Source organism: Nyctibius grandis, chromosome 8 (assembly GCF_013368605.1).
Source record: "Nyctibius grandis isolate bNycGra1 chromosome 8, bNycGra1.pri, whole genome shotgun sequence".
Classification (NCBI taxonomy): Eukaryota; Metazoa; Chordata; class Aves; order Nyctibiiformes; family Nyctibiidae; genus Nyctibius; species Nyctibius grandis.
The window spans coordinates 27,902,620-27,920,729 of record NC_090665.1 but is presented as its reverse complement, the minus strand read 5'-3'; the positions used below and the strand labels follow the sequence as shown (position 1 = coordinate 27,920,729).

General features: G+C 36.9%; 1 protein-coding gene across 4 annotated transcripts in view; it reads right to left on the bottom strand.

Annotated features, from left to right (window-relative positions):
* COL11A1 (collagen type XI alpha 1 chain) overlaps positions 1-18,110 on the bottom strand; it is a 161,581-nt gene that overhangs the window by 68,413 nt on the left and 75,058 nt on the right. For all 4 annotated transcript variants that reach the window (XM_068405734.1, XM_068405736.1, XM_068405733.1 and 1 more), the window contains 9 exons: positions 17,808-17,852; positions 16,380-16,433; positions 13,882-13,926; positions 13,508-13,561; positions 13,382-13,426; positions 10,021-10,074; positions 8,970-9,077; positions 4,682-4,735; positions 1,644-1,697 (listed from right to left, as the gene is read on the bottom strand). In XM_068405734.1, coding sequence (XP_068261835.1) covers positions 1,644-1,697; positions 4,682-4,735; positions 8,970-9,077; positions 10,021-10,074; positions 13,382-13,426; positions 13,508-13,561; positions 13,882-13,926; positions 16,380-16,433; positions 17,808-17,852 — 513 coding nt within the window. The remainder of the gene's footprint in view (positions 1-1,643; positions 1,698-4,681; positions 4,736-8,969; positions 9,078-10,020; positions 10,075-13,381; positions 13,427-13,507; positions 13,562-13,881; positions 13,927-16,379; positions 16,434-17,807; positions 17,853-18,110) is intronic.

The following is an 18,110-nucleotide window of genomic DNA, read 5'->3' as shown; positions in this document are numbered from 1 at the left end:
TAGCATAAAACACAATGTATCCCGTTAGGCAAGATTAATAATAACACCTGATTCACATTACAAAACTAGCAGTTATTGTCTCATTGATGATCGGCGTAATACTTCAGTATGCGTGCAGTTTGATGGTATTAATTACATGGAGTCCTGCTTTTGTGGGGATAAAATTATAGAATCAATTTTCTGTTACATTTTGGTTTAGTTTGTGGCCAGCTGTGGTATTGTGATTAAGGCCATCAGCAGTGAAAGCCAGGGCAGCTGACCCAGGCTGGCCCACAGGTGTGTTCTATAACAGTAACATCAGGTTCACTATAAATTGGAAAGCTTAGAGGGGCTCTTTCCTTTGGTCTTCTCTTCTCTCCCTCCCTCCCTCCATGGTTGCCATCCCTGGAGAGTTTCACCACTACTATATGGGCTAAGTATAACTTTCTGTCTTTTGTATTAGCATTAGTATCAATGTTGGTTTTCTTATTTCATTAAATCTGTTTAAATTTCAACCTGTGAGTCTCCCTCCTTTTCCTAATTCCTTTTGTTGGCTGTTGTTTAGCCCTGTGTGTGGGCTAAATGGAGACATGTGACTAGTATCCTAGCTGAATTGAGAGCTTTATGAAGGCCTGATAATTGATCAATATAATGAGATTTTCACAATTTTAAATCTGCTCTTTTATGTTATTATTTTGCTTGTTTTTTTAATCTGATATCCTGATTAGCAGTCATGTCTCATTTTTCTCAACAAGGATGAACTGAACATTGTTTATTGCTTGTATCTGTACAACATATCTTCACTAAAAAACACAAAACCAATTTAAACCATACAGAAACAATGCAAATGCAGTTGGATTTCATATATTTCATCTTAAAATCATGAATTTCTGCTTGTTTTTGTGCTGCAAATTAAAATGCATTCTTAAGAACAATGATATACATTACTTCAGTTTGATTTAAGGTTGCTATCATCTATGAATTCTGACTAATCCTCTTAATTTCATCATCTTTCTAACATGTTCTGCCATGTTCAATTGAGCTTTAGAGACAACAGTACAGTGACCTTCTTTCTAACCTATATCTCATTTTTATAGTTTGAAGAATATGCATAACAGATTTTCCCTCACCTGCTTCAAGTAAACAAAGCAGCAAAAGCTGTCATTTTACATCTATTTTTTAATATGTGTAATAGTACATGTTCTTCATCTTGTCTGGTATATTTTGCGTTTTCAAAGCTCAGCCTATAAAAAAGCTTAAAGAATACTTATGAAATACAAGTTGAATTTCCTTGAGGGTAAATTGCATGGTAGCAGGATAATTCATGGGATACAGGAAAATAGTCCTTTCCAACTCGCTCAGGTATACTGTCAAAAAAGATGCTTCAGTAAAGGTGATTTCTTGTCTCTCAAATATATGATCGTGGTAGCATATGCAGTGAGAAAGTGTCAGAGTTCCTGTATATTTAGATTAATACCTTCAAGAATGAGAACTAGTGTCTCAGTATGTCCTGTTTTACATAACTGTAGAGGTTCATCTTAAGTGTGAAAAGCCTGTTTGTGTAGTTCTTTAGATAGTAGCTTGTATCCTTACATTTCAATGACTTCCCAAAGCATTGAGTTCCAAAAGTTAATTAAGTGTCATGCAAGCATGAATTATCATACCCTTGCACCTTTCTCTCCATTGGCACCTGGAAATCCTGGGAAACCAGTTGAGCCCTATATAAGAAACCAATGCAAATATCAGAGGATATCAATAGCAAAACAGTAGTATAGCCAACACTTAATTTATACGTAAAGCACACCTCCAAAGTCATGTACATTGTACACATCAAACTTGCAAGTGTGACAGCTCTGATGAATAGCTCTAAATTAACTTACCATAATGCCTCAAGTCCAGAATGCATTAAAAAAAAATCAATGTATAGAATGGACATTATTTGTCATCTTATTAGACAATAAAATATTCATTAAATCTGCGCCATTTTTAACAGTAGGAAAGAAATTATCAGTAATAGCCCACTAGAAATAACCGTATCATAACGAAGAGGAACAAACAAGGCCTTGTTGCCTCACAGTATAATAGTTCTTTTACAAAATAACTTCAATCAAAATAATGGTAAGGTGTTGCCACATCTGAAGACTGGCCCTCTATTCACTTTACTGAGCTGTAAATTACTTCAGGTGCTTTATTCACTGTAGGCTGACCACTGGCCAGTTTCATTTAACTGATACGTGCAATTTGTGCATGTGCTTTTTTCTCCCCTTTCCTCCTGCTAACTGCCCAGTCTAATCTGAACAGTACTATTTTCTTCTTTATTTCTGGTATACAGGGCCAGAGGGACAGCAGACTTGTTACCTGCCAAGGTGTTAATTTGTCATAAAGGACTTGGGGTCAAGGAGGTGATAGACTGGATAAAATATGCTTTTAAGTGACTGGAGATGAAAATCAAAGCAGTTTGGTTTGGTCAGACACTAAAATTACTGGCCAGACTCCCTGCTGTGATAATGCATCTGTATCTGTGTAGCTTGCTATTAGTATTTTAGTGGCAAATGAAATGCATATAACAAAAATTTAAAATAGAATTTCTTGGTGCTCTTTGAAAATTGATAAGTATTTTTTCCTTTTTTCTCCTTTTCTTACTTATGTTTTCCTTTTAATGAATCTTGTTTCACACAATCTTTCCAATTATCCATTAATGACTTAGGGGCAGTACAATGTCACTGACACTGAGCCTAATGAAAACCTGACTGATATTCACTGGTGGCAGAAAAGTAAGAGATTTTCTTTTCTTTTCTTTCTTCCTTTCTTTTTAATTCTTCACCAGTTATAACTTAAAATGTGAATAAAACTGTGAAAATTCTACTTTGTGAAGCCCAAGCATGCTCCTTATAATCAAAAGGAAAAAACCAGACTCTAATGATTGGGCATTACTAGGCATGCCTTAGTTGTAAATATCATATATACAATACTTTTTGTAATTGTGTTAATTGAGAAGGGATTGGACAGGAGAAAAACATATAGTGAAAATTATCAGATAATGACAGTACTCTAAGAACAATTCTCAGAAGAAAAATAATGACAAGCAAGTAAGTGACAACAAAAAGAACGGTGTGAACCTTCTTGACAATACTTGACAAGATTTCTTATTTACTTTACACAGCTAATATGTTTTTCTACTGCTGCTTTTTTTCTCTTTCCCTTTTGTTAATTTGAACCGGACTGCAAATAAGTTTCAAAACAAGTCTCTAGTGAGTTGATGTGTTGTAGCTGTTATTACTCTTCCTTGGAAGTTTAAGTGACAAATTAGAAGAGCAAACAGTGAATTCATCTTGAGAACTATTTTCAATTTTAATGTGATAAAAATTTAATGTAATGAAATTCTTGATCAAGTTTTTGCTGAAAAAAGAATCAATTTTTATTTGAAGTGTTACATCATTTTTGTTCTTGGAACTGAATAATGTAAAACCTCTTTGATCTTAGACTTCTCAAAAGACAGTTCTAAAGGAGAACAAAAAGACTGAAATCTCAGACATTTGAGTTCAGAAGCAGAACCAAAAAACCCATGTAGCTCAAGGTGAATAGTTTTCATGAATACTTTCTCTAGATGGTTTTGATATTTTTTCACTAACAGAGTGTTCAGTGAATAAGCATTCTTCAGATAGTTCATTCACTTGACTGCAAAGGGCCAAAGTATAAGCCAGAGTCAGAAAAACACTTTGCTTAGCCAGCCAGGAGGTTGTATTTCTTCAAAAAAAATCATAATTTAAAATTTGAAAATAAAAATAGATCCCAAAGTAGAGCAAAGTTGAGGATTTTGCAGCAGGTTGACTGTTCAGTTGTGTAGAAGGGGTAAGGGATTCTTATACTTGTGATATTTCCCTAGATGAGTCATCTTTGAGACAGTCTGCAGATGCTATGTCTCCCTAATGACCTCTTCTACACTGGGAAATATCTGTAGAATTCCATTTTTATTTCTTGCTAATCTCAGAAAAGATAGTTTGCAATTAATTTAGTGTGCCCATTTCCTAAAGCTGTGTTAGGATGACCTTTTTAAAAATATATTTCATAAAAATGTTTTTAAAATATAAGCCTTAGTTAAACCAGAAGCAACCTATATGGTTTTCTGTTGCAATCAAAACATAAAAGATAGCTGAAGAACAGATGTAGGCACATAAATCAACTAAGGGTTGGGTATTGTCGTGTTTGCCTTAACAGCAGCAAAAGGAAAACATGATGAAAATTGTAAATTATAGGTTTGAAAGAAACATGGCTTATTCTATGGAAGAAGCAATAATGACACAAATGGAATCCTTGTACCACACAGAAAATTCCTATCACTATCAGCATCCATTTAGTGGTCAATATAGTGCTCATTCTCTTTCAAGCATATCAGCAGTTCCTTTGTTTTCAAGTAGTTTAATGCATGCCAGTCTGATGCCTGCACAAAAACACAACTCATGAGAGGATGGCAAAGGTTTGAAGGTAGTAGAGTTAAGAAGAGGAAAGATAGTGCTCCTTAAAAAGCTTGCCTTAGGGATCCAATGTTTTTAAAGATTTTACTTCAGAACATGATTGTCAAGAAAGAAAATGTGAAAAATAGCCCTTGCTTTAATGCCCACACCCTGCTTCCCAAACACACAAATAACTGCCATCGTGACTAATGTCAAGGCACAAGATATACAGCTCATTTACCGCTCACCTTTGGACCTTGTCTTCCTGGATATCCTGGCAATCCAGGTACACCAAGCTTACCCTGCAATAAGAAGGTAGTGTTAAATTTTATTTTATCCTCCTTAGTGGTTCAGCAAACTTCTATAAAAAATATTTTTTCTGCAACTTAGAGTGATGATACTTCATTGAATACAACATTCAATTAAATAAATTTCTCATTTTAACTATTAATCACCAGTGGGCTTAGTTCCTTAAACTTGAATAAAAATCCCACTCCAATGAATGAGTTCAGCAAAGCCAATACCTCAGTGTCTTCTTTTTTCCCCCATGAAGTGCTGTGTAGAGATGTGGGGCTGAGGTCATTAAAGAAATCAGGGTGTTAATAGGTTTAATTTAAAAGAATTTGTTTTCCACAGATTTTTCATGAATAGGCATTTAAAGAATCAACATTTTCCCTGAATATTTCTAAACTGTTTGAGACTATGACAAATCATACCCCACTATTTGCTGACATAGATTTGTCAACAGATATTACCACCTTGCTATCCTGTTCAGAAAAGACAACAGGATGAGCAGTCTGATCATCACTGACATTAACCATTCCTAGAAATGAAATACAGCACCCTACCCCATTGAGTTGGTCTCTTCAGACCTCTAGAGGATGAGTGATGGTTTTTCACTTTCAAAGGCAAGGGAAAGCAGTTTCAGTCTTTGAAAGATGGGAATGCTGCAGAAGAATTTGCCTATTCTAAACACAGTCAATGTTCCAGACTATCACATTTTGGAGAAGATCTCAATGGAAATGAGATACTCTGGGGAGATCTAGGAGTTCACAAAGATTATTCTAGTCTTTGTGTTAAAATAAATATCACAGGACCAACACCATAGAATTCTCTTCTGACCACTCCATTCGGGCCAAGTATCCACAAAATATCCACAGAAGGTGTTTGACTTTCAATGGGTAAGAAAAGGTATAAATATTTGCAGAAAAGTGAAAACTTTGGGTCTACAATTCCAAGCCCAGCTAACAGTGTTATTAACACCAATATTTTTTTCAAATATCTTCTGATATTTAGGGCTTCAGATTCTGGACTTGCAAGACTGAGAGTCCCATATATGTCATAATGAAGAAGAAATGCTTGAAAACTTGAACCTATATTCACGTTGAGTAATTTGAATAAGAATTAACAATAACTCAAATTCATATTTAAAAATTAACAACTATAAAGTAAAGTTTGGTTTACATTGTTTTTTTTACTTATGTTATAAAGACTTGAGAAAGATGGACTATTTTGTAGATGTCCTTAGTCAATTAATTATTCTGCAGATGTCATGACAACCATACAAATTTTTGTAAGATTCACAGAATCACAGAATGTTAGGGATTGGAAGGGACCTCGAAAGATCATCTAGTCCAATCCCCCTGCCGGAGCAGGATTACCTAGACCATATCACACAGGAACGCGTCCAGGCGGGTTTTGAATGTCTCCAGAGAAGGAGACTCCACAACCTCTCTGGGCAGCCTGTTCCAGTGTTCAGTCACCCTCACCGTAAAGAAGTTTTTCCTCATATATATGTGGAACCTCCTGTGTTCCAGCTTGCACCCATTGCCCCTTGTCCTGTCAAGGGATGTCACTGAGAAGAGCCTGGCTCCATCCTCATGACACTTGCCCTTTACGTATTTATAAACATTCATGAGGTCACCCCTCAGTCTCCTCTTCTCCAAGCTAAAGAGACCCAGCTCCCTCAGCCTCTCCTCATAAGGGAGATGTTCCACTCCCTTAATCATCTTCGTGGCTCTGCGCTGGACTCTCTCTAGCAGTTCCCTGTCCTTCTTGAACTGAGGGGCCCAGAACTGGACACAAAATTCCAGATGTGGCCTCACCAGGGCAGAGTAGAGGGGGAGGAGAACCTATCTTGACCTACTAACCACACCCCTTCTAATACACCCCAGGATGCCATTGGCCTTCTTGGCCACAAGGGCACACTGCTGGCTCATGGTCATCCTGTTGTCCACTAGGACCCCCAGGTCCCTTTCCCCTATGCTGGTCTCCAACAGCTCTGTCCCCAACTTGTACTGGTACATGGGGTTGTTCTTGCCCAGATGCAGGACTCTACACTTGCCCTTGTTATATTTCATTAAATTTCTCCCCGCCCAACTCTCCAGCCTGTCCAGGTCTCTCTGAATGGCTGCGCAGCCTTCCGTTGTGTCAGCCACTCCTCCCAGTTTTGTGTCATCAGCGAACTTGCTGACAGTGCACTCTATTCCCTCATCCAAGTCATTAATGAATATATTGAATAGTACTGGTCCCAGTACCGACCCTTGAGGGACTCCGCTAGACACAGGCCTCCAACTGGACTCTGTCCCATTGACCACCACTCTCTGGCTTCTTTCCTTCAGCCAGTTCACAATCCACCTCAGTACCCGATCATCCAGACCACACTTCCTCAGTTTAGCTGCGAGGATGCTGTGGGAGACCGTGTCAAACGCTTTACTGAAATCGAGATAGACCACATCCACAGCTTTACCATCATCTATCCACCGGGTTACATCCTCATAAAAGGCTATCAAGTTGGTTAAGCATGACTTCCCCTTGGTGACGCCATGCTGAGTGCCCCTAATGATCCCCCTATCCTTGATGTGCCTAGAGACAGCACCAAGGACAAGTTGTTCCATCACCTTTCCGGGGATGGAGGTGAGGCTGACCGGTCTATAGTTACATATATATGTAAGAATATATTCCTAATATTCTTACATTTTTGTCAGGTCAGTGATACTGAAAACAACCATTGCCATGAAACATACAGTTCTTTCTGGAGAATGCAAATATATTGTAGGTGAAGATAATATGACCCTTATTATACCAGATTGTTTTGCTGATCTAGTTAAAACTGAGTACACTGGCTTTCTGCTGTGAACTCAGTTTGCATCCATGTAGGAGAATAGTTCCGAGTTTCTTTTTTTATATGTTCTTTCATTCATGACCTAATGAATCAATTCAATGACCTAATAGCTGGTGAGATATCTTGCAAAATTGTGGAGAACATTAATTAATAAATGCTTCCCAATAGTTAAGTAAACCTGAAAATAAATCTTTCTTGTAATGAGTGAACTGCGTTTTTGGATATATATACTTTTCTAAGAGTTTAGGAATGACATTAGGCTCAAATTATAACTCTAACATCTTTCTGAACTTCTACTAATGACATACGTGCAAAAAGTAGCAACTTTTGATGAAGAGAGAGTTTGTTCCCAGGTTTGCTGAATATGTTTTTTTTCTTCCTGGCAAAACTCTTAGCTGTGAACCTTGCTACCTTTTTAGTAGTACCACATACTTATTAAGATTTCAATGTATACTTTCAAAGACTGTATAGAGATAAAAAGACAGATAGAATAATTAATCATGATGTCAGATGGGATGTTGCTGGAAAATACTGTTTCTATTTTAAAGTCAGTGAAAGTGAGAAAGAAGTGTAAAATGCACCTTCTGTCCTAGTCTTTTCAAGACAGAACTAGCATTAAAACCACAGTTACCAAAAAATTTAAAGGGAAATATTTTCACCAGCATCTTCTCACTTTTGTGAAAGATAGTATATGCATTTCTGAACCACCAACTTTGTTTTATTTTATCATTCTTTCCCAGTTATCCAAAATGCCACTGCTGAAATCACCTTCTTTTCTGATGTTCTCACCCAGTGAAATATGGTACCCACACAAGCATTTCTCGACCTCCTTTCCTCCTCTATATCAATCTCGAGTTTTTTTGTTGAGGTCAGGATTCTGCAGAGATTTTTGCTTATCTTTGTCCTTGTTCTCTCCTGTATTTCATACCATCTTCCTTTTTTTCAGTCCTCCCTTTTAATAGCCCCTTTCACTTTTGCCAACCCTATTTTGGATTTTTATTCAGGATACGATTTCTGTTTAAAACAATCTTCATGTCACAATTTGTCATAATATGACTGTGAATATTAATTCACTCTCCAGCAGCACCTTTATCCTCCTTTGTGTCCAACTCTTTTCTTTGCATCACATTTTCCTTAGCTGGCATACACTGTATGTAATTTGGGATAAGAATTTAGCTGCCTTACATGCTGATGAAGTATTATAATGTCTTTTTGTATACTCAAAGAATGATTCCCAATACTTGTTCAAATGTGAACTCCAGTGGTCTGCTGTAGTAGTCTCTCATAAAAGCTACTGTTAGGTAACTAAAGATTTTGCAGATCTGGCAGCTTGTTTTTTCAGTGATGAAGATCATGGGCTCCATCTATGTTATGAGGCAATGACATGTTTATGCAGTTATCTGGCTACTGACCTTTTCCCCAGCTGGACCAGCAGCACCTGGGTCCCCAGACGGACCTGCTCGACCTTTTGGACCTTCTGGACCATCTTCTCCTCGGGGACCTAGCTGACCAACTTCTCCCTAAAATACACCACTTTATAAATATGGAACAATTGCCTTTATGCATATATTAGAGAGACTACCTACAATTACTTGAAAATAAGTTTTCAGTAAATGTAAATAGAGATTAGAATCATAGAATGGTTTGGGTTGGAAGGGACCTTTAAAGGTCGTCTAGTCCAACTCCCCTGCAATGTGCAGGGATATCTTCAACTATATCAGGTTGCTCAAAGCCCTGTCCAATTTACAATTAGGAAAATACCACTGCTTATGTTCATTATATAAATGCAAATACATATAAAGTAGACACTGAATATTACTTTCACAAGTGTAAGAGCCCAGTCACCTTGCCTGAAGAGAGCTGCATTTGGAAACTGTGTATGCTTATTTTTCCTTCCCTAAATTCTTGTGAAGGCACTCTGACAGTCCATAGAAAGAAAAATGTCTGTATCTAAGTACTTATGTGGATACCATCTTTACAGTTATTTATGTATACAGACAAGAGATATAGGCTAGGAGGCTCTTATGAGAAGACTTTTTAGAACTTCCACAACACTTCCTATGAAAGGAAGTAAGTGCCCATTGGGCTAAATAAACAACATTTTGGCAGAGATTTGCAAGATGCTAAGTTGGAATGGAAACATCTTTATCCTGGATAGATTCATTTTCCTCAGGCAAATACCTGGAGATCTTGGAATCTAGAAAAGGCGATTCCCTAAGAAGAAGCTTAGTGAAAAGGGTATCCAAGACTGACATTCTCTTCCTTTTTATAACTGCGCCATTGTTGATTCACAAGAACCAAATCACTGGCTGAAAAATGTGCATGCACAGGGACTAGAAATAATTTAAGCTACTAGCTTTTATTTTACTTTTGGTTTAAATTTATTTGTTTGCTTCAGTGATCCTTTCAAAATAATAACACTTAAACTTTTTAAGAACATACGGGCTATGAATAAATGCTTACCCGGTCGCCTTTAAGACCCATGTCCCCTTTAAATCCTGGAAAACCATCTTCACCCTAAAAAAGGTAGAAGTGCATGTAATGACTTTTAGTAATAAAAAAGATTTTTTTTTTTCCTGCAGACACAATAAGAAAATACATTCACTACAGAAGTGAGAACTTCAGACACCAGGAAATCTAATATGGCTATTGCTATTTTAGATCAGTGCACTATACAAAATAACTTTTTCGTTTGAAAGTTCCTAATAACAGCAGTTTAAAGCTGGTTAAAATATGTTTAGAGATAGAGACAATATAATTCTTCTGTTTTATTATGAATTATCTTGTAAAGTAATTTCTTAACTTGTAAGTTTTTTTGATTATCACTCTTTTTAATAAGGTCAGTCATTCAATTAACTTAAAAATCGGTGGCAAATTATTCAGTGTCATTCTTTTTGATAGCAGAACCTCCATTTTAATTAAATTTTCTTTGAAATTACAGTGTCTTGAAAGGAATTAAAGAATTGGCTGGTTGTGACATCTTAATAAAAAGAAAAAAGACATATATTAATGTTCCTAACCTAAAAGAAGAAGTAGTCATTTCTATATAGTAGTTTGATGTCAGGCAATAGTCAGCTCTGCCTACTCTCATTGGCTGATGTGATTGAAAGTAGTAGAAAAACCAATGGACGTTAAGATTGAATCCATATACTGTGGCAAGAGATGTACATTATTGTTGTTATTAGTGAGAATTACTTATTTACTGCCAAGTAAATTCTGGCATTTTAATAGTTCTCCTTGCTGAAGTACAAGTAGACAGGACTCAGAGAAATTTCATTTACACCTGTATGAGTTAGTTCAGATACAAACAGAAATCTCCAGAGTTGTTCAGTGGAGTTGTTCACGACTTGCTGTAGCATAACTGATCAGCTTTTGGTTCCCTTTTTCTTAATCTAACTCTTCATACAACTACTGTTCCAATATCCAGACAACAAAGCTTATTGAATGCATTTTTATCTGATGCTTTGTTACATCCTGGGAGAAAAGGTCTTTGTGATGAATGAACACATAGTAAAATGTTTTACTATGATGCTGTTAGGTTTTTTTATATGCTGAAGTAATATTGCTGACTTAGAATCTAAGTAATATTTGGACTGTCAATAAAGCCAGGAAAGAGTGATACTGTGCTCCACGTTACTGAAAAAAAAACAAGAAAGGTTTTTCTATTTCATTCTCACTTTGAAAAAGAAGTTTGCATTTTGCATTTCTGGGCCCACAAAAGTTTTATCTTCCGCCTGATCAGCAATTAAGACAGATGCAAGCCTAAAGCCATTTTGACTCTGATCAGAAGTAGTCATGCTTCATGCAACAAACCCTAGAAAAGGTGATAGAAATAGATTTACTAGTGGTAAACAGCTCAAAATAGGTGAGAAGACATTGAAATATAAAAAAAAAAAAAAAATCAAACAAGCGAATATAGCTTCTCAATAGTATGTGTTCATGTAAAAAAGGATGAGGTAACCCCTCGTGATTCATTGAAAAAAAAAATACTAAAAACTATTCTCAAAGCAAGTTTCTCTTGCTTTCTAGATGGTGAAACTAAGCTTTATACAGCCAGCTTATATTGCATAAATTAAAATTTCAAGGTGGTCTTTCTTAAAATTTAGAGAGAGGTGAAAAAAGTAGAGTAGAGAATACATGAAAAAAGCTTTAGTTGTAAAAGTTGCTCAGTTATGGCCATGGACAGTACTAATTATATGAGAATACTTTGCAATATATCAGCAAGGACCGACCATGTGCCAACTACTGACCAAATGGCTGCCAAATGGACTGAAACTCTTCAGCTTTCACAGTGAGGTTCCAGCTATTGAGATCTACAAGAGGCTGATTTATTCCATGTAGGAGGAGAGAGCTGAATGCTCTATTTCCTCTTCTGCTGCTAACAAAAAATAAAATAGCTAAAGAGTTCTAGTCACATTTACTGGTCAGTACAGAGATGGACCTCCTCTGATATCCCTTGGGACCCTTCCAGATCTACAGAGTCGTTCCTGAATGATGAGTTTATTGTCTCTTACAGTGCTTTCCTCCATGTAATAGCATCTGAATAATTTCAGTAAAAAAGGCCTGTGTAACAGACCTTTAACGCACTGTGAGGGCAATCTATGAAATATCTTTGTTTGACCTTTCAAGGTATTTGGTAGAGTTCAGTGTCTTAACTGCAACTGTGGGATCAATTTTTAGGGACACAGAAATATTGTGGAGATTATGCTAATCAGTATTCATTAATAATCACATATATATACACACACATATATTACACTTATTTATATGTGAGTCCTGTATTTTGTCCTAGCTGAATATGAATTGCTCAATAAGACACAAGAAAATCTGGTTTTTTGAACCATCCAGTCTCCACAGGTATTAAACACACTTTTTTTTTTTTTCAGCTTAGATTTAATGAGCAACTCTAAAATGAGTATGCAGACTAGACGAACTGTGGTTTAGGAAAGCCTGAAAATGTACAGCAGCTCTTGGCATCTGAGCCTGAAAGATAGATCTCAAGTGCTGAAATCCAGGCTTTTTGGCAAGAGTGAGTCTTCTGCTTTAGAAATAGCTATACTTATATACACAGTAGCCACCAAAGCCACAAGGCTGCATTTGCCTGTCTGGGCAGGATGTATGACTGATGGTGTTTGTTATCTGTCTCTCATTCTGAGTGCTGAGGAAAGTGGGAATTTAAACCAATACTGTCTGTAGTTTCAGCCACTGCAGACCATCAGAAGTCAGTAGAGATCACAGTAGTTGGTGTTTGCTCTAGTAAGAGCTCTACATACAGAATTAATGGTATCAGGGGGATGTAAAAGCTTTCTTCATGTTCATATATATGCATCTGACTGGGGCTGTCCATCACTTTGGCAAAGCCAAAGATTTGGGACAAAAATACCTGGAACCTAGAAAGCCACTGGAAGATGTACACAAAAAATACAAAATCTAGCCTACAGCACTATCAAAACAGATAAAATAATACTGTTATCACCACAAATCTTTCTGATGCACAGGCTCCTCAGTATCCACTATAGTATCTATTAACAAGAGAGGGGATGTCTAATTCTCTACTTAAGAGTACCTTAGAGAGAAGTTACTTAAACTGGTGTGAAAAGTATCCAAAACCATTCTAATAACTGAAGGTTTTATATTCACTTTCTACCAGTATAAAAAACCATGGAGGTCACTGATTTATTAATTGGGCTTGGCGTGTCCTTAGGGTAAGGCAAAAATAAACCCTTTACTGCAAGAGAAAACACTGCAGTGAAAGAGACAGAAGATATCGCAGTGAAATAAGGAACACACAAAAGAGAAAGGAATTAAATGCAGTGAGATTTACCTTTTCACCTTTGGATCCCTTGAGACCACGGACACCATCAGCTCCCTAAAGAAAGAATATAAAGAATTACCCGCATACCTATATTAAAAATGGGGTGGGAGGAGGAATCCAGTAATTAAATCTTACCTTTACACCACGAGGGCCTGGATAGCCAATGGGACCCTGAGGACCTGGAAGCCCCTAAAATATGTTGGAGTAAAGAACCATTGTTTGTACAGTATTTGGTTAGCAAGCAGTTCTCTTCTGAGTCTAATCCTTGTTCTTTCACTATAATGCAACAGTCTTGTGTGAGACATCAAAATAACACTGGGCTGCCTGCCACTAAGAAAAGTCATGGCATCACAAAGCACCCTTCAATATCACTATAAAACTATTAATAAAATTATGAACTTGGTTCTACTTGTATATTTGGGAAACATCTACCCACAATACAAATTATCTGAAACAATGGTAATTGGAAAGTGTAGCAAACAAACAAATGGAAAAGTTTTAAAACTCACCAATGCACCTTTATCTCCAGACTGACCCTCTTTGCCAGGATGACCCTGATTTAAGAGAAGTGTATCTGATTTGGAAAATACTAATTTTTCAGCAGTGACATTTTATTATAAAACCACAGTTATTTAAACACTTGAATTTCAGGTCACTAATCACCCTTCTTCTGCATTAGAACACACACAAAATTTTGAGGAAAGACTTTCCTTTCAATACTGATTTAATTTACATAACAAAGGAAAAGCTGGACAATAGTTATGTTGATGTTGATGTTTTTAGGGATATTCTGATCACCAATTCTGTTTAGGTAATGTTTCAGTAGTAAGAGGTTTTTAATACAAGACTCTCAAATTTGATTTTGAAACAAGGGTGATTAATATTACAGCATACAGACATTCCTAAAATTATTTAAAAGATCATGGAATTTATTGCAGAAGCCAATAGAAAGCTGATCTAGTTTTAACATTCTATGTCTTTGTTTTAAACTGTGATTTGCTTTTAAAACAAAATAGTTTATGTCTTTGTCTTTGTTCTATATCACTGATGTTAATACTGCAGCACTCAGAACATTAACCAATCCATTGTTTTTTAACTAAAGGTTAATAGAAGATTATTGTTTATGAGAATCAGTCAGGAATCCTTTTTCTATTGATGTTCATCAGTCTTATTAGAGGAGCATAGTAAATCTCTAGTTTTGCCAAGCATGTGATCCCACATAACCTGTAGTCGGTAACTAAAACCATTCATGTTTTGGTGTCGTTGACATCCCAAAATGTTTTCAGTATGTCAAATATGATATGACTTTGATGTGGCTGTTAATCTTATGTGACAAACCCCTGGTGTTTTGGCTGTTGCTGTACAATGCTTGTACAGTGTGGATGTTTTCTCTTTGTCCCATTCTAACCCCCAGTGAGAAGGCTGGGGGTGAGCAAGAAGCTGGGAGGGGACACAGCTGGGATAGCTGTCCCAAATTGATCAGAGGGATGTTCCATACCATATGATGTCATACTTAGCAATAAAAGCTCAGGGAAAGGAGAAGGAAGGAGGGGACATTCATGGTTATGGTGTTTGTCTTCCCAAGTTACCCTTATGTGTGCTGAAGCCCAACTTTCCAGCAAGCAGCTAGCCATCTGCCTGCAGATTGGAAGTAGTGAATGAATTCCTTATTTTGCTTTGCTTGTGTGTGTAGCTTTGCTCCACTTATTAAGCTGTTGTTACCTCAACCCATGAGTTTTCTTGCTTTTGATCTTCTGATTCTCTCCCCCATCGCACTGTGGGAGGAGTGAGCGAGTGACTGGGTGGGTGCCTAGCTGCTGACTGGGGTCAACCCACCACAGTAGGGATGTATATCAGGTACAGACCTGTGCTAACACCTGATTGTCTCTCACATCATTTCTCCCCTGCTTTTAGGTTTAACAAGATGCAGATTTTAAAATAATGCTTATGTTTGGAAATTAATATTGTTCCCAGCATGCAGGTAAGGATCAGGGTGAAAATTCAAATGTTTAGACAATGATTCAAGATATACAATTCCAGCTGGACTATCATTGCATACTTAACATTCTCCGTGAAAATGGTACTTCAGTGGGTAAAAGAGATGTTGTGAGAGCCCTGGGTGCAATTCTGTATTTGCAATATAAGCATCTACACAGTGAAACCGCTGCAGCCAGTTCTGTTGTTCTTATCCTAGCAAAACCCTGCTGAGAGTCATGTTTAAGAAACACAGATTTAACCTAAAAAAAAAATTGTAAGGGAAAATGGCATGGGGAGGAGAGAGGTGGTCTGAGAAGTCACACTTACTGTCTAATGGCTCTTGGTGGTATAAAAAGATGATGTTTTTGATGCAAGAAAACTAGTGTATATGAATGCCATTATGAACAATGATTCCATTTAAGTTTAATGCCTGAACTGTAAGCAACGCTACTCAGGTGGTTACACTCTCTGTTCACATGAGTAAATGCATCCTCAGAGCTAAGCTGAATTCCTGAGCGATCACAAGATTCGAAAGTTTGCCTTAGGTCTGTCCCAGTGTAGACAATGAAAGAAGAAGCCCAAACATGTAATGTGCACCTTAGTTCAGGAAGCAGAGAAAGATCTAATCTGTTCTATGTTTCCTCAGAAAAGAAGTGGTGAGCATTTTTACAAATTATTTGCTTTGCCACACTGACGTAGTAGGACTACAGTGAAACAGTATCTGGCCCTGTGTGTGTCATTTAGGTTATTTACACATCCCTGCAGATGTTTCAGATGCATTTCATCATCTGGGACCATATTTTAAAAGCTGACAGCCATTTTTAGCAGCTGCTTAAAAAATGTAGTTCTCTTATTTTTAACAACTCAAATGATACAGGGGTTTTAGATGGATTTTATAATACTGTTGCCAACTAGGACTACCAGTGCTTTTACTCTCCATTTTTTTTTTTTGCAACACAGGTATCCAGAAATATTTATTACTTGGTAAAAGTATTTAAACATTCAAGGAATGAAATATTTGGTTACTTACAGGAGGCCCATCAGCACCAGGAAGGCCAGGAAGGCCAGGCTTGCCTTGAGGACCCTAAATGCAGTAACAGAGACACATCTTAAAAACAATAGTGAACATTCTGTCATTTGCTAGGATGATGGAGGATCATCCTTGCTGAGGACTGGTATGTCATAAACCAGCAAACTACCTTAAATCTTTTTAGTATTTTAATCTCTGTTAAAACAGCTGATGAACCCACCCCAGGTGTAGATTAGCTATAAGAAAAAAAAATAATTAAAAAAAAAAAAAAAGAAAAAGGAAAAAAACCCACCCATATCCAAAACATTTACCTCTAAGAGCTAAGGATATAAAATGTAGTTATACCTAACGCCCTTGATATGGATATCAAGGATAAACCGAAAATATAACAAAACTAAACCTAGAAAGATACTGTCATACAATATACAAGCACAAGGCCAGTTCTTACAATCTTTAGCCAACAGAAATCACTCATATTTTTCAATGAGGTGCTTGCCTGAGAAAAGGCTTCAGGAATTACGCTATGAACATGCACATACAACACAAGGTGGGGAAGAATTCTCCAGTGTACAAAATTAACTCTTGTTTAGAATTGCAAGAATAAATGGATTCACCATATGAAAGATACCAACAAGACTGAGACACAAAGAGTACAGGTTACAGAACCCCAGCGCTCATAGCTGAAAGGCATGGTACATCTTTGTGAAAGTCTCTGGAATGCGTATATGGTGGACCTAGCCCATTTTGCTAGAATAATACTTCTTAGGCTCACAGGCAGGTAAAAAGCATGTATATTGTTTCCTAAAATCTCCTCAATTTCTCCTAAAGTATATACTAAACATTGAAGGGGAGCAAAATCAGAGAAGAATCAATAAAGCAGGAATTCAGCAAAAAGGGGAGAAAAGTAAAATTAGTGTAAAATTCAATAGTGACATTTCTGAAATTAACAGAAAACATGTTTCAAACCACAAGATCATGTACAAACAGATCAGGAAAATACACCAAGTGACACTACAGTATGCCAATTACACTGCAGAGTTATGTCAAAACATAATCCTTGAAAAAAGAGAACAGAATCAGACTTGAGTAGGTAAAACTTATAAAAAAAGAGATTAATAAAAATAATTTTCACAGCTTGCTGTGAAATTAATAACATACAAGTACACTATTTAATACTGTAGATGGGATTCTGAAGCTAATAACAGAAAATTAATCCATAATAAAGGGAGGAAATTATGCTTGTGAAAAAATGTATATGAGAGGAAAGCCAAGCCTCCATTGGTTAATGATTTACTTGATTTCAGGAAGATCTGCTAATTTTTAGATCTTAGGTTACTATTCTGTAAAACATAGCAAAGCCCTTAAGCCCATAAGCAAGGCTGTTGCACAGAACTGACTGTGAAATACCAGAATAATGCTGTAACTTACTTTTTCACCAGGAGGTCCAATGGGACCTTGCGGACCAGGAAGCCCCTATTAAAAAGAAACCAGTGTGAGAAACCAGGGAGAACAATATACATACATTCACCCTACTAAAGGTCCCTCATTAATCTGTTTAAACACACTGGCAAATATAAGTGGCTTTTTTTTCCCCCTTATGAGTTAGATCAGGAGTTTTGTGTGAGCCTTTTGCACAAGCCACTGTTCTGGCAGTAGGTCTGTAACAAGATCCTATTCAGAACCCTCCTCCAGGTGTGGCCGTTCCTGCTGCATTCCAGGAACACTGAATGA